Genomic DNA, 16088 nt, shown 5'->3' with positions numbered 1-16088 from the left:
TTAACTGTAACGCAGTCTCTTACTCATAAAGAACCAACTAGACCAGTACCTTGCTTTGCTCGCGTTGGCAAGAGTATTCTGCGCTGATGTGGTGCAAGCTTTGGCACATGCGAAGTTAACGGATTCAACGCGAGAACACAAATACTATGTTAGAAATGTCCAAATTTGCATGACGTGATGTTCATGTGATGCCTAATTAAATCTTATGCATTCCATGCATAATCAAAGCTTATGAAGATATTCAAGCGACTGGGAAAGCACGCCTAAAACGTGGTTGCTTGCATTCCAACACGTGACGGAATGGCAAGGAGTACAACATGTAACGTAAACTATTGTCACATTGTGACGAAGACAAATGGTAATGACGTAACAGCAAAAAGGTTGCCAGTACCTTAAACACTTTAGGCAAGTTTCAGCAATTGAAAAGTCAGTAACACTAAAAACACAATGATGTTGGCTAGCGAATAGACAGAAGCGTGAAATCCCAACCTTTTCCGTTATCGTGCGTGATTCACAAGATATTCTTGTGTTACTTAGGTGCGCTTTGTTGAGACTACCGCGAAATGTGCCATGTAATCAATATGGCTATAGAGAAAAATTTCGTGCTGAACATTTCTGATAACCCTCAAGCGCCTTGTGAAAGTCAGTTTGTCGTGAGTTGAGCCACTCTACCGTATTAGTTTTTATCGTGTCAGAAATTCACCCTGTTTTAAGGTAAATAAATAAAGCCCTTCCTAATGTGCCTAGTAATGTGCTAATTAAGCGGACATGAAGTTTGGTGTGAATTATCTTAACATGTCTTGTGAACAGTTAGGCACATCGGCTTTGCCAACTACCCTAGTGATACCATGAAAACTGGCCTAGATCGCAGAATGTGAGTTCATGACTTCAATACAAGAATTTTGGTGCGCACACTTAACTTCGTAAAGCGTTATCCTCTTCTTTCCTACGCATTACATGCATCCCACGTACTGAAGGTAACAAAGTGAAACACCACAAGAAGGGCTATAAACTTATTGACCTAGTATCACTACGCAATCATCTTTCCAGCTTTTTGTTCCTTGTCTATCTGTCTTAAATACACGCACATACTTTTTCAGTGGGAAAGTGCCCAAGAAAGGTTGTTTGCTAAGCTTTGAATTACGAAGCAACCCTGCCTATTTTTCAGAAAATAATTATTTTTAAAAAGTAACATTGCACTGTGTAATGACAGTGTGGTACATTGCAGCAGATTTGTCCTTTAAATGCACACGCTTTGCGTTTATTGTTGTGTTAATAATTATGACGCGAAAATTCGACCAAATCTAGGTTTTTTAAACATAAGAACCTGTAGTCAATGTTAAGCATACTCACGAGGTGGATTAGGATATTTCGAGGTACCTGCAAAACCCGCGAAAAGGAAACTACTTCAACAAAGGATTCCAACGTATTCAGCAAACATTTTAATTCAGGCCTACAAAATAACCTTCACTACGCGTTAACTACAAAGATAGTTCAATACACTCTTATAGCTCTAAATAGATTGTTAGGTGCCAACTTTGTTCACTAAAATATACATCTATTAAGTCTTTTGTTTCTCACTTCGAGCAATCAATCATAGGCCAACTTTCAAACAACTCCTTTCAAATTTTGTATGAGACACATTGAAAATCATTCGCTGACGATATGCACATGTGACTGTCTCGCCACATTCTGAGATCAAGCCATTGTGTGAAGCTTCATCATGGAGGAGTGGGAAACACCTCACATCCCCACTCCCACGATCACGTCACAGCCTTGATCTAGCATGCATAGAGGCCACCAGGGCTCGGCTAAGCAGCCGCTACGTTGAACTACATAGCGAGACAGGGAAGTTTATTGCAAACTGGTAACAACAATTCAGGTGAATACAACTGTCTGGTGTAACAAAATCACTTCAGTGGCGTGTACAAACAAGAGAACATAGACAGGATGTAACACAGAGCACTTCCAATATTCTCAGAGATCACGAATCACTCAAGAAAACAAAGAGAAAAGAAACGCAAAAAAGCAGTAAATTGGAACAGATTCACATATTACGTGCGACGACAAGCAATTTTATTCCGAGTTAAAACGGCAGTAAAGGAAATTTAATATTCCCATTACAAACTACAAGAAACCGTGTATGCCACCTTCTGATAAAGGCTTCTTTACCCTGAGTTTTAAGCTGTTCGGAAAGGTACCGAACCATGATCATTCTAATCTTCTGTAACGCTGGGTACGCAGCTCATTGGGGTCGTCACCGTGCTTCAGACATACAGCAGCGATGCCACAGGACGAACATTGTGACGTAAAGTACGAGTTGTTCAAATAAGCCCCTTCTGCGCTGTTGGCCCGAAGAAATCGACACTCTGAATTGACGACGCACGACGTGCCACACGCCTTTTGCCGCTACGCATTCAAACATCGTGTGGCGGATCGTTTCTCTTTTCCCGCAGTTGGGGCAGTAGTCATTGGGAACGACACCCCACTTTGACAGTCTCTGACGAGTGGGCAACGCGTCCCATCACCGCAGCCAATCAAATTCTCTAACTATTTGCGGTACGTGGCTGTTCCGCCATTTCTTCCACTTGCTGGGCCTCTATCTCTGTTTTTCCTCGTCAGTAATCGAGCGACTGATTAACATTTCTCTAATGCGTGCGGGTGGGAGCTTCGCAAAGTATTCTTCAGTGGCGTCACCGTCAACCGAGCGCTTGAGGCCCTCTGCTGCCTTCTAAAAGGCATGTGGGTGGTCTGCTTGAGGTTCCCGGTACCTTTCCGACGTGAATGCGTCTCCAAGAGTTCCAGTCCAATATTGCAATAAGCTACGGCCAGGATAAGCGTTGTCCTGAAATAATTTGTGAACTGTTTTACCTGCAAGTGCCTTTGTGAATGTCGTAACACCTAACAGACTGAGTCCTCCAAAACTTTTTGGGAGCTTCAGGAACGTTGTTGAACTTTCGGTCTCTTCCCATCCCATAGGAAGGCTGCAACCAATGACGCAAGGCGCCTCGCGAAACGTTTGGGTATGAGTGCAATGTGCCTAATATGAAAAGCATATGCGCATGCTTTGGTTTTCACCACCGACTCTGGCGTCAAGTGACAAATTGAAGTCAGTGGCACACGCGAAGACCTGCATGGCTCTATGTACGGCGTCCTTCCAATTTCTTTTGGCCCCCTCTCCGTCTTGCTAGTATACCCAGAGAACTTTTACGGCATCCACGTATTGAATACCACCTGGCAAAAGCCGTGGAAGCCACCGAAACGAAGGTCTTTGCTTCTCTCCGCATTCAGGAAAGCCCCCGATAAGCTGGCATGCTCTTCGAACAGCTCCGATAAAGCGCGGTAACTGGCTTGGTTTCGCACGAACACAGAGATGTGATCCGCATAAGCGGTGATGCTAACTGACCCCAGATCTGTCATTGGAAAGACCTGAATATTAGGGCACTTTGCCACTTTCTTAAGGAGAGGATCTATGGAAAGAACAAAGAGCACTGGTACGCAATATAGGTAGTCATGTTGGACCCTGTCAAAGGCCTTAGCTTGATACAATGACACGAAAGCAACGGTAACGTTTTTGGCGTTGTCATAGTAGAACAAATCTCTTATCAGAGTAAGTGTTTGAAAAATTGACCTATCCGGCACTGCACACGTTTGCGTAGGTGACACTATATTGGGCAAAAAAGACTTTACCCTCAAGCCAAGGATCGTAACTACAAGTTTTTGTAGTCCGTGTTAAGGAGGGTAATCGGCCCCCATGACCGAGGATCGTCAGGATCCATGCGCTCCACTGGCAGCAAGACAACACGGCCTTCACTGAAATACCTCGGCTTTTGCCCATCAACAATGAACCCGTTAACCATGTCAGTTGCCCATCAACAATGAACCCGTTAACTATGTCAAAATGCACCCTAAAGACCTCCTCGAATGATTTGACATCTGTGACGATGCTCCCATAATCTGTCCGTGCTGCACCATCAATACCGGGCTGGTGTTTCCTTACCCCTACTCGTTGTGCGTATGCCAAGTTACCTAGTTCATCTGTAGTCAGGTGCAGTTACTCTTACCAGTGGCTGCTTCTTGCGAAATCAAAAAGTGAACAGTAGCGTTATTCTGGTGGGCTGCTACTTGCACTCATCGAAGATTTGGTTTTGCTGACATTTTGTTTAAATTTCTTGACTCCGCAATGTTTACGTGAGTAGCTTTTTTTTATACAGGGAGAGCAATGCACTTTGCAGGAATGACGAAAATTTTCTCATGTAGCGCGACCGCGTGTTTCGACAAATAAAAATGTTAACTTTTATTTTGTATTTATTTGCTTCATTGACTTCTGTGTCTAGTCATGTTAAGATGTATTCCACCACACAATACCATATCATTCATGCTGCGCACAAATATTGCCGGTCTTTTCTAATTGATGGTTGTCCAATGCACTTCATAAACACCCTGTATAGGTTCCTAATACATTTGCGCATAATCTTTCATATCTTGTTTTGCTCATATAAGACAATTATTAACAAACGGACAATTTCTGTATATTGGGCAGCCGAAAGCGACAAAGATGGAGCACGGAATAATAGAGGAAAAAAGTGAAATGGCTTGCAACCAACGTGAGAGGATTTGTTTGAATAATAACTTGATGCGTTCCCCTTAATATGCTGCCGATTCCAACATTAGAATGCACCTAATCTTCCGTTTCTAACTTTATGAGCACATTCGAAAACAAAACAAGGAATGTTTGCAGGTGAATAGTGATAACATGGAGATGGTTTGTTTTTGTTCGAATGATTCGACAATGAACAAAACATTCTCGCATTTCATAACTTCCTTCTTCGTGCGCCGAATCTACGTATGTAAAACAGCTGATTGATTGATTTGTGGGGTTTAACGTCCCAAAACCACTATTTGATTATGAGAGACGCCGTAGTGGAGGGCTCCGGAAATTTTGACCACCTGGGGTTCTTTAGTATGTAAAACAAGACTTGTCATAACAGGGCCATTGAAAAGAACCACGTAATGAAGAATTACAGGGCTATATGAGTCCATTGATTGTTTACGTGCTTTAATTATGTCTGTGTGTCACATTGAGCGACTTTTTTAAACGACCTACCTACATGATAAAGGACGACCCTTCTTTACGCGTGACGCGTTCAGCTGGACAACGTTAGTTGGCTGTTTTTCGATGCTACATGCTTTACGGTCCAAGCGTGATTATTACGATAAACTAACACAGATGATGTATTCTGCGTTGTGAAATTTTTTAAAAATCTTTACATAGACCGACCCTTTAGGCATAGCATTTTTTGTGTAGGTGTGTATGAAATGTGTGGTTTTTAAGACCACTTTTTAAGATTGAATATATCTGTCGATTACTATTATTGTGTCGGTGTCAATATTGTTTCTTGCCTGAAATGTGTAAAGCTTTCCCTATTTCTATGCTGTTGCTTAGTTCAGAATATAATTCTCGTGCGCTCTGCCAACTTTGAACGAAATACACATGTTTATCAGTACTGGCTATGTAAACGTCAGTACGTAACAACTAAAATTATGTTTCACACATGCAAGCCTCAAGCGTGCAGCCTTGCATAAAATTTTCGACTAAACGCCAGCTAAGTTCGCCTTTCAAAATATGCACTACAGCTGTATAACAAGCTCTCTGGAAAGCTTTCATTTCACAGATTTTATTCCGAAAGCTTTTATTTTGGCACAAACATGGCACGTATAAGACCTAAAAATACTGCACGTAAAGTGAAGCGAAACCATACTACTATCCGGATGTAACGACACCACCCGTGACGTGTGGCATACGGCTTGCTGCTTTATAACGCATAAGATGTTTGTTTGTTCTAATGTCATTTGTTTGATTTTCTCACCTTTTTAAATTATTTATAATTTGTCCGGGTAGCCAACATATGCGAGAATTGTCTCAAGCATTGTTTTTTTTTTTTTGCGGAACTCCTCATTAGACTATCACGTCGTAACAAAACCGTAGGCCAGAATAATCATTTCAGAATCAGCACGAAGATTTGAGTAATTGTAAAGATCTGTTCTTATATGTTTCCGGAATTATGACGTCATATTCTGCTTAAAGTTACTCATACATCACACATGGAAAGTTCAATATTTCAAACGGCCATTATTAGGTGAAGTCTTGTTCATTCCCCCCCCCCCCCTCCAGCCTTCCTTGGCTGTGTCAACCTTCTTCACTGACTAAGCCCATGCGAGAGTAATGTTCGCTACTGCGGTCTGCTAACTGAGGTGTGCTTGAGACTCCTGGAATGCTGTCAATATGCTGTCAATAGTAAAACTGCTTCTATCGATTCCATGGCCACGATCTTACGGAGATATACAAACGACACATTGGTAGGCACAATTTGTTGCAGCATTTTTAAAAACGTAGCCAGTTTACATCATACCATAGTGACGCAGGGCCACAAACATGCTCTCCAAGCTACGGCTATTGAAAATACACTGGTATTTAGTCCTCACCATTACTCACAAAGAGCAACATTGCCTTGCAAACACTCGCTACGGTAGGTGACCACTTTGACACACGAGGGTGTTCGATTGAATTTCATGTACAAAAAAACGCAAAGTTTGCTTCATCTGATGAATATTATTACAAATCTTTGCACTGACTGCATACTGCACGAAATGCGCACTTGAAATTCGAATGTCTAAATAAAACATGCTAGCATTTTACAGCTTAAAGCAGTGTTTTTTTTTTGCTCCACTGTGCAATACGTTTTCAGATGCTGCCCTTAATTCACTTTTGCAAAAAAAAAAATTGGCGGCTGAGTATATACAAAAGTAGAAGCGATGCTTGCTTTAAGCCTCTCTATTAAGCATTAATAGGAATACGTTAATCAGGATTCACGCTAATACTTTAGAAGCGCCCCCAGAGGCATAGTTTGTTAGACTGCCACATTTCCCTGATGAATTGCGAATTAACATAGGAGATATACAAAAATGCGGCTGATCACTATTTCTAGGAATCGGTAAGAGACGAAAGTGCAACGTGTCTTCCCAGAGGTCATTGAACGTTTATTCTGCATTGCTTCAATTCAAGGCCGAAGAAATGAATGCTACAGCAACAAACTGCAAAATCACGCGAGGAACGGCAAATAGCAGCAACTCGAAACTTCCAACGCGCACCTCACGCAGAAAGCATTCACGAAATTAGGATGCACAGGACGAGCGCAGACTAAGAAGTGGCACAGCTTGACAGCTAAAGCGCCCTGTAAAAACAGAAAGTAAGGCGCACGAAACAAAAGCACAAGTAGACACAATACAAGGGCGAACAACTGTCACAGTTCTCACGTCTATGTGTGTGAGCACCGTGCTTCTTTCGTAAATGCGGCCTCGGCAGTGAGCGACGTGACCTTCGTGCCACTCGCAACATGAGTCTGATGGGAGCGCACGCAGGAGATATCCCGCTTCGCGTGGAGGCAGCGCTCCTCAAAACGCTAGAGGCGATCTACCTTGAGAGCGGGCCCTACGCGCGCTTGTCGCGCCATATCACTTCAGATGACGAAAACTCACTGAATCTGCTAAACGCCAAGGACTGCCAAATAGTATCTGGTGTATATAAATGGCTTGCTGTTAGTACTTCTGGCTATGTGTCCACTGGGGCGTATTGGTTGGTGCCACGCGATGCTGTACGAGTGGTCGCTGGTTCGACGCCCCTTGGTAGAGCATTCACATATCTTTTTTTTATAAATTACAGTCTGTTGCATAAATTTTAGAATGTCATATACGTAACGAAAATACGTCATCGGAGCCGTGGTGGACCTCGGCATAAAACACTGTTAAATATCGCCAGGCCCGCGTGGTAGGAGCAGCACAGTCACAGCGAAAGCTAGTAGAGCGGCCTTTCACAGATGATGATGTTGATCCTTGTTACTCTGGCGCACATTCACAAAGGGGGATTGGCCAAGAACCGGGCGGCGGGATCTTTAAGTAAAAGGCTTATAGTTTTTAAACACAAAGTAATTTTGGACTGAAAAAAATTATATAGGAAGAAAAGCCAAAAATGGAAGGAGTATATCTGAGCAGGGATTGAGGCAGGCTATCAGATGCGATTTCAGAGAGACCTAATGGTGGGTCTGAAACAAATGCTATACAATATATATATATATATATATATATATATATATATATATATATATATATATATATATATATATATATATATATATATATATATATATATATATATATATATATATATATATATATATATATCCACTTGGCAATCGCTTTGTTTCAATTATGTAGTCAAATACCGCAGAGCAAACGTCCCTGTGGCTATAACCAAATTTAATGCTGTCAAACGATAAAAGTACTGCCACATTTAATTATAATGCTAATTTTTTACGTGGAGCTGCAAGGAATCTTGTCCTTTGATAAGAATATCGGCGACATAATAAAATGAAATGATCTATCGTTTCCATTTCTTCGCAAACCTGACATAAAGGTGACGCCTTTAGACCAGCTTTATGCAAATAATAATTTAGTTTTGGAATTCTACAACGCAATCTTGTATAAGTAACTTCCAATTGTCGTGTCGCACACTACTGTCTATTCCAGCAGCATCTTAGATGTGCGAAATTTCAAATTTATCCAATGAGCAGCAGTTGAATTCATGCAAACAGAGGTTTCGAAATCTTATTACTGTCGCGTAAGCCGTATCAGACAAAGTCGGGATAAGGGGACAGCTAAGAGATACTGTGGCTAGTGCATCCGCCATCTCATTGAGATATATGCCACGATGGCCTGGTACCCATGAGAGGTGCAGTTTTTGCAAGTTTGTTGGTATGAGTTGTTGAAACATTTGCATAAGTGTTAAGTTGGCTCCTTAAGACAGAGCAGCACATACTGAAACATAATCTGCAATTACGACTGCTTCCGATCCGCCCAAAGGAAGCTTCCGTAGTGCCAGTACAATAGCTAATGATCCTGCTATGAATATTGGTGTGTACTCTGGAAGTTTAACCGAAAAAGACCAGTCAAGGAAACGTGAGTAGATGCCTGCCCCAGCCTTTTCACTTGATACGGATGCATCGGTCGCAATTATGTTGTTCATGTTCACGTGTGCCAAGTAATCCTGAAGCCGATCATTTAGATATTGGAATCGCATTCGCTTTGCGTTAGAGGGATGAATAGTCTCAAATTCTATCTGAAGATCTAAATAAAAGTTACTTGTTGAGAAAATATGTTTGATTTGGACGTTCAGTGGTTCTAGCAGCGCTTGAACGAACATGATCTGTTGGCAGTGCAATCGCGACCACCGAGTTTCAAAATATAAGCATGGCTCTTTAATAAAAGCATAAAACAATTCTCTCGGGGGCAAAGTGTATAGTTTTAAATATGTTTGGATAGTAAGCATGTTGTATCTATGCAACAATGACGGTAGACCCGCTTCCATGTATAGCACATTGTTAGAAACAAACTTGGGCAGTCCCAGGCAGAGTCGTAAAACTTCCCTTTCTAATAGTATTAGCGGTCTCATTTTATAAGTCGCACTTCCCGAAAATAAGACACAGCTGAATTCCACAATAGGACGCATGTACATTTTATAGATCATTACCAATGTATTTCTTCGCAACGCCGTTTTCCTGTTGCTGAACTTGCGTAACCACCCCATGGCTCGTGTTTCTTTGGACCCAATGTGATCAATGTGACTTTTCCAATTTAACGAGCTGTTATGTATATGAAGCCTAAGTATTTGAGTGAATCCACCTGGGGAATCTGCACTGTGCCATACATCAGGGAGATGTTGACAGGATCTCTGATCGAGAACGCTAGAAGCGCGCTTTTGTTTACGTTTAAATACATTCAATTTTTTTCAAGCCATTACTCTATCATGTTTAGGTAATTCTGTAATGTCTGATAAAGTAGCCTTTCAAAACACTCTTGCTCTTCTTTTTCTCCTCTTCTCATGGCTTCTCATTGGGTAACTACTGCAAGCACACTAGCTTGGTACGTACACGGGCATTAACATTAAACGTTTGGGTAGCAGGCCGGCATTCGCTATGTTATTTTTCATCATTCTCCTGAGAAGCGTGGTATCCGCCAAACACATGCAAGGAATTCTGTGCCGATTGTCCATGCAGTGGCTGACGATGAGGAATTATGGCTGAAGTGGGTATGCACCACAGTTATTTGAGGAATAAGGACAAGCTTTTGTGATGGTTTCCAGCGTTGGACGGCCCTGTCGTTACGCTATTCGCATTGTGCGAGGACTGGTTGTTCTTTCGCTGTTGTGAAACACATTGTAAGTCTTAATAACGCGATTGCTTTCCCGACATCAAGCATGCCTAAGGCAAGTTTTACTACAAGTCACTAGCACCGGTGTCGCTCAGTGGTAGAATACAAGGCTGGCACTCAGTGGACCCGGGTTTGGGCTCCACTGTGCCAATGGGCTAGTTCGTGCTCGCCTAAAGGTACTTTCACAACACATGCATTGGTGTGAATAATTGGTGGAATATTGGGCTGGACCCAGCGGAACCCGGGTTCGAGCCTCCCTGTGTCATTGGTGCCAGGTTTCATTATTTTTTTCAATTTTACGCGATGTAGGTACAGACACCGGCGGTGGCGGCGGTGGCGGACAACAACTGGGCGTGACCCAAAAAGTGATCTCATAACAGCTTTCGCTGTAAAAAATGCTAGCAATAAAGTTCTTTGTGTAGTGTGTTTTACCAAAGGCTTGTACGCCCCTCTGAATCAGTGATTAGCGCACTCAGCTGTTGTCCCGAAGATCGCGGGTCGGATCCCAGCGGTGGTGGTCTCATTTCGGTATATTCGTAGTGCTGGAGGTCTGTGTACTTTGCTATGTCATTGCGCGTTAAAGAACACCAGATGATCATCCCTCATGATGGTATCTTATTTTGGGGACGTAAAAATCCAGATATTACTAGCATCAATACACCCTTGTTTCACCTCAGTAGAGAGTCGGTGACAATACAATTGTGAATGTTTCCTCCCCTGTCCTTTCCCATCCTCGGACTTCTTCGCCCAGCTCCCAACATTGCTATCTCCCTCTTTTTCTGCCATATGCCTGTCCTATTTCTTTATCTATCTATATCCTTCCTATATTCTTTCAAATCTACCCTTCTTCCATACCCTACAAGGCGCTGAGCCGTGTTCCGCAAGGGCTGCAGAAAATAGGGCCTTTTTTTTCCAAGACCACGCATTCATTCAATCGTAAAGCTGTTTCAGAAGAGGAACCACACGAGACATACGCCATTATATCTCCTGTGCCAATCTGACTTGCCAACTTCGGGAGGTATTAGCCGAATACGCAAAGTAAAACTATGCGCCGCTACTATATTTCTCATTAATAAAGATCGCAGAGCCATGCTGCCCTTTGTGTTGTTGTTTACTAGAAACACCATAAAAAAATTGGTTCCGCATCATTTTATGTGGTGTACTACATAGAGCGTCTGTAACTTGAAAGCCATGTTCGAATGATCGAAATCAATTGTAGTAGTCATGTTTCGTTCTGCGCTTACCTCGCGTTGTGGTCGTTGACGATGTGGTCGTGGTTGATGATGTGGTTGTGGTTGCCTGTGTGGTCGTGGTTGACGGAGAGGTCATCGTTGATGATGTGTTCGACGTTGATGGTTTGGCTGTAGCTGGCAGAGAATCAAGCAAAAAACAGGGTCAACTAAGGGCGAAGCAAAAGTAAGAGTAGCAGTGGTTTTTATCTGCTCCCACTCAGCTCTAGAATAGACTGGTTCACATGATTACAACTATTCCACGGGAAGAAATGGTTTTTGTGCTGTCAGCTTTCTAAACGTTAAATTTCTTTCATTGTGCATTGGTTAAGTTGTAAAATGGAAGAAACAGGGATGTCAAAAGGAAGCCTGCTGTCAGGAAGTGCTCCAAGCGTAAAAGCTAATGTGTAACAGGAAATGCGCTTGCGTCTTTCCAACCTATAATGCCTTCTAAAAGAACCGTTGTCGGTCAGAGCATGTTCATTTTTTTGCATTACTCTGTAACAGCCCTAGCGCCATCCAGAAAGTCAATAGAAAGTGCCTCAGCTGTATCAGATCCATCAGTTGCAAGAGTCTCAAAACCAAGTACCACCGGCAACACCCCCAACACCCGTGTCAAATGTCGTTGCTGAAAGTGGACGGGTCCCACTTTGATGAGTCACTGCTTTTGAGCCTGAAGAATAACGCCGCTTTTGGCAAAGCGCTGTTTTAAAATATCTAGCGCTCCACAAATTGCAGCTTCCTGTTGCTGGAAGTCCGGCTACAGCTGATGTCGTGTCACCGGTCAGAACCGGAACGCGAATAGGCGAGCCAGTCTACGTCGATGAGGGCACCGTTGTTGTAAATTAGTTGACTATACTTTTTCAAAACAAAAAGGCGCCCACAACGACATTCGGCCTAAAGCACACTTGTCATAAGCACACTTGTCATAAAGCACACTTAGTTTACAAACGAATAACACACGATTATGAAGTATTGGTTCTGGAAATTCACTTTCCCGGATGCGCGCCACTATCTGTACTCAACAACTACTTTCCGGCTGGAATACGAGATGAAAGAGCCCTTGATGTGACTGAGTTTTAGCAGAAACAGTATAGTATTTTCAGGAGACTTCAATTCCCATTACGTGTCGTGGGGGTTCCGCACTGATTTATCTGGAAAACGGTTGTGGGACTGGACTAATCGGAATAACCTTATTTGTTTGAATTCCAGAGTTCCCACATTCGTTCGATGTAATTCGAGGTCCGTCTTAAATTTGACATTTGCTAGCTCAAATGTGACAATATCGTCTTGGACTGTTCTTTATACCGCTACAAGTAGTGATCACTGCCCCCTGGTATTTGAAGTCAGCATTTCTTTAGTGATGGTAGATCGCCAGGTGCAAAGCTTTGTAAACTGCTATAAATTTAAAAAGAATTTACAGTCCACGTTGTCTTCGTTGCCCAATATGAAATAAATATGAAAGCTATGAGCCTTTGTTCCAGTCTAAAGCGTACAATAAAAAAATCACAGTTCAATATGTCTTCAACAAAAGGAAAAATCATATCTCTCTAGTGGAATCTGGATTGTGCCAGAGATTATAGACGCCGCACAGCTGCATGGAAAAAACTCATTATCAAGAAATGTCCGACTATTGGAGAAATTACTTATTTGCTAAAGCTACGTTTAATAGAACAGTTTCATTAGCGGAAACGATTATGAAGAAAAACGGTGTAGCTATCTATCCAAGATTGGCAACAAGAAAGCTCTATTCAGATTTCTCCGTAATCGTAAAGCTACTACAGCACCTGTAAATATGGACTCCGTTACTTTTTCTCCAACTGAGTTAGAAGATAGATTAGCTGAAATTGCATTAGGATTAGAGAAGAGATTTACATCACAAATTCAAATAAAGTTTGTAAAACCTTCATTCGGCAACGATTTTGTTGAAGTAAGTAGGGATGAACTTGCGCACGTCATTCGTATTCTGCCAAAGACATGTCCTGGACCAGATGGCGCCACTTCAGGAATGTTAGAAATATTATTCGACATCTCTCATGAAGACCTTCTTAACGTTGTCAACTATTTACTTGAAGATAGTTGGATACCTCCTCACTGGAGACTTGCAAAAATAATACCGCTTCTTGAAAAAACAGGAATTAGAAATGCAGATAGATAACATTAGGCCAATCGCTTTAACATCACATGTATTTAACGTAATTGAAAGAATACTTTACATTAGAGTTATGAGGTTCACAACAGATAATGCAATAGTGCGCGCCATATTGGATCCAGACCAGTTTACTCGATATGGTGGGCGCACGTTGATTTAGAGGCTCGTATAAAGCTTGCTCGCCACAGACGACAATATGGGGCCCTAGTAACCCTTGATTTAGCCAAGGCATATGATAGTGTTGAACATGTTATTCTTATCAATGCCCTAAAAGAGCTAATGTTCCCGTAGTACATAACAAATTGCATATACGCATTTTTAAAAGAGGGAAAATTTTATTGCTCCCAACGAGCTGTTTCCACACCGAAGTATAGCCAAACGAGAGGTGTTCCTCAAGGCTCAAGGCCCTGTGCTATTTAACGTTTTGTTAAGTTCAATTCCACTGAGTGGTAAGGTACAAGTAAATGTATATGCAGAGGATATTGCGTTTTTTGCATCTGAATGTGATATTTATCTACTACATTTGACTTTACTGGTTTATTTCGCAACATTGGAAACCTGGTTTCAGAAAATTCATATGAATCTGAACTTAACTAAAACTGCTATAATAGTTTTTCGATTGGACGTACCAGTTAATATTTCTCTTCAGTACCATCAAGAAATAATTCCCCAAGTTAACTGTATTAAATATCTGTGGGTATTGTACGATCAAAAACTGAGCTGGCGTGATTACTTTGAACATATTAGTATTAAGGCTACATGCGCTGTTGGGATGATAGGTAGGCTTGGCCGGCTCCGTTCCAGTCTTCGCAGAGATACGCTGATCATGATTTATCGCATGTACGTTTGTCGGATTTTTGAATTCGGATGTGTACTTTTCTCTGGTGGACCAGCATACAAAATAAACGCCTTGATACTCTTAGAGCGGGAAGCTGTTCGAAGTTGTTTAGGTGTGATGAAATTGCCCCGCCTTGGTGGTCTAGTGACTAAGCTACTCGGATGCTGACCCGCCGGTCGCGGGATTGAATCCCGGCTGCGGTGGCTGCATTTCCGATGGAGGCTGAAATGTTTTAGGCCCGTGTGCTCAAACTTGGGTGCATGTCAAAGAACCCCAAATGATCGAAATTTCCGGAGCCCTTCCACTACGGCGTCTCTCATAATCATATGTGGGCACGGGAGCAGCGCATCAAGCATGATGCCTGATCTGTGTGTTTTTCCAATGCAGGCTGCGCTTGCGCTGTTGGTGGTCTGGCTACCGGCTGTCTCTTCTGACTCGGCGTGTTCGCATCTGTTCTGGCAGGTGCATTCTTCTGGCGTCAAAACCACAAGCAGTGGCATATTCTTCAATGCAACCTCATCGGCGAAGCTTGACCATCATCTACCAACAGCATCGACAATGACATCGCTCCCCGGAAACCACAAATCAGCTTGCAGACCTACCTGTTCCTCAGTGGGCACGGGAGCAGCGCATCAAGCATGATGCCTGATCTGCGTGTTTTTTCAATGCAGGTGTGTAGAAAATATTCTCTTTATGCTAAAAAATTGAATAATACCTGCCTTTTGCTGTTCCCATGCCCACGGCTTTTGTTTGATATCATTTGTGACTGCTTTTCCACTGCCTTCCTATTATTGTGTTGCGGGGTATTGAAGCTAATCCTGGGCCAACAACGCGTTCTGAAGCGCTATTGCAACTTGAAACGCTACCCGAGAACCCCGCTGAACAAATGAGTGTGCTATTTCAGCTCCTTAAAGACGTTCATGCGCGTTCTGTTCAAAGTTCGAAGAATCACGCTGATCTAGCTGCTGACGTAAAAACCATAAAAAACGGTCAAAAGGACGTCGAGACGAAAGTAACCGGAATACTAAAAAGACTAGATGAACTAGAAAACAAATCCAAGATTGTCAAAAACTTCAAGAGTGAGATATCAAGCATGCGTAGTAAGGTATCAGAAACTACTGCTCAAAACAGCTTGTTACAGGCCCGCCTGGACGAACTTGAAGATAGGTCTCGACGTGACAATTTAATTTTTCATGGGTTTCTAGATGTCAAAAAATCTTGGGAAGAAACTTGAAGCAAAGGTGGTCACTGAAATTATGTCCGTCATAGGGCCATTTTCGCCAAACTCGATTCATCGCACACACCGACTAGGCTCATTTTCGCAAAACCGATGCCGTCCCATCATTGTAAAGTTTAGCGACATCAAAACTAAAGATAAAATATTGTCTGCACGCTCCCAATTTAAAAGAAAAGACATAGGCATTAGCGAAGACTTCTCGCCCGCTACGCGCATCATCCGAAAAAAACCTCACTGATTTCGCAAAAAATCTGCCAGAATCCCCCCAATTTAACTTACGTTACAACAAGCTATATGTTAACAAAAAAATGCTACATGTTTGATACTAACGCTGGACAGGTTATTGAAGTAGAACGGCCTGGTCGA

General features: G+C 42.3%; 1 protein-coding gene across 4 annotated transcripts in view; it reads right to left on the bottom strand.

Moving 5' to 3' along the window:
- Positions 1-16088, bottom strand: part of LOC119179952 (uncharacterized) — a 96088-nt gene that overhangs the window by 57273 nt on the left and 22727 nt on the right. For 3 of the 4 annotated variants that reach the window (XM_075869086.1, XM_075869084.1, XM_075869085.1), the window contains exons 5-6: positions 11511-11633; positions 1354-1380 (exon numbers count right to left, since the gene is read on the bottom strand). In XM_075869086.1, coding sequence (XP_075725201.1) covers positions 1354-1380; positions 11511-11633 — 150 coding nt within the window. The remainder of the gene's footprint in view (positions 1-1353; positions 1381-11510; positions 11634-16088) is intronic. The other variant, XM_075869087.1, reaches the window with a different exon arrangement.

Source organism: Rhipicephalus microplus, chromosome 7, assembly GCF_043290135.1.
Source record: "Rhipicephalus microplus isolate Deutch F79 chromosome 7, USDA_Rmic, whole genome shotgun sequence".
Lineage (NCBI taxonomy): Eukaryota > Metazoa > Arthropoda > Arachnida > Ixodida > Ixodidae > Rhipicephalus > Rhipicephalus microplus.
This window is presented reverse-complemented; position numbering and strand designations above follow the sequence as displayed.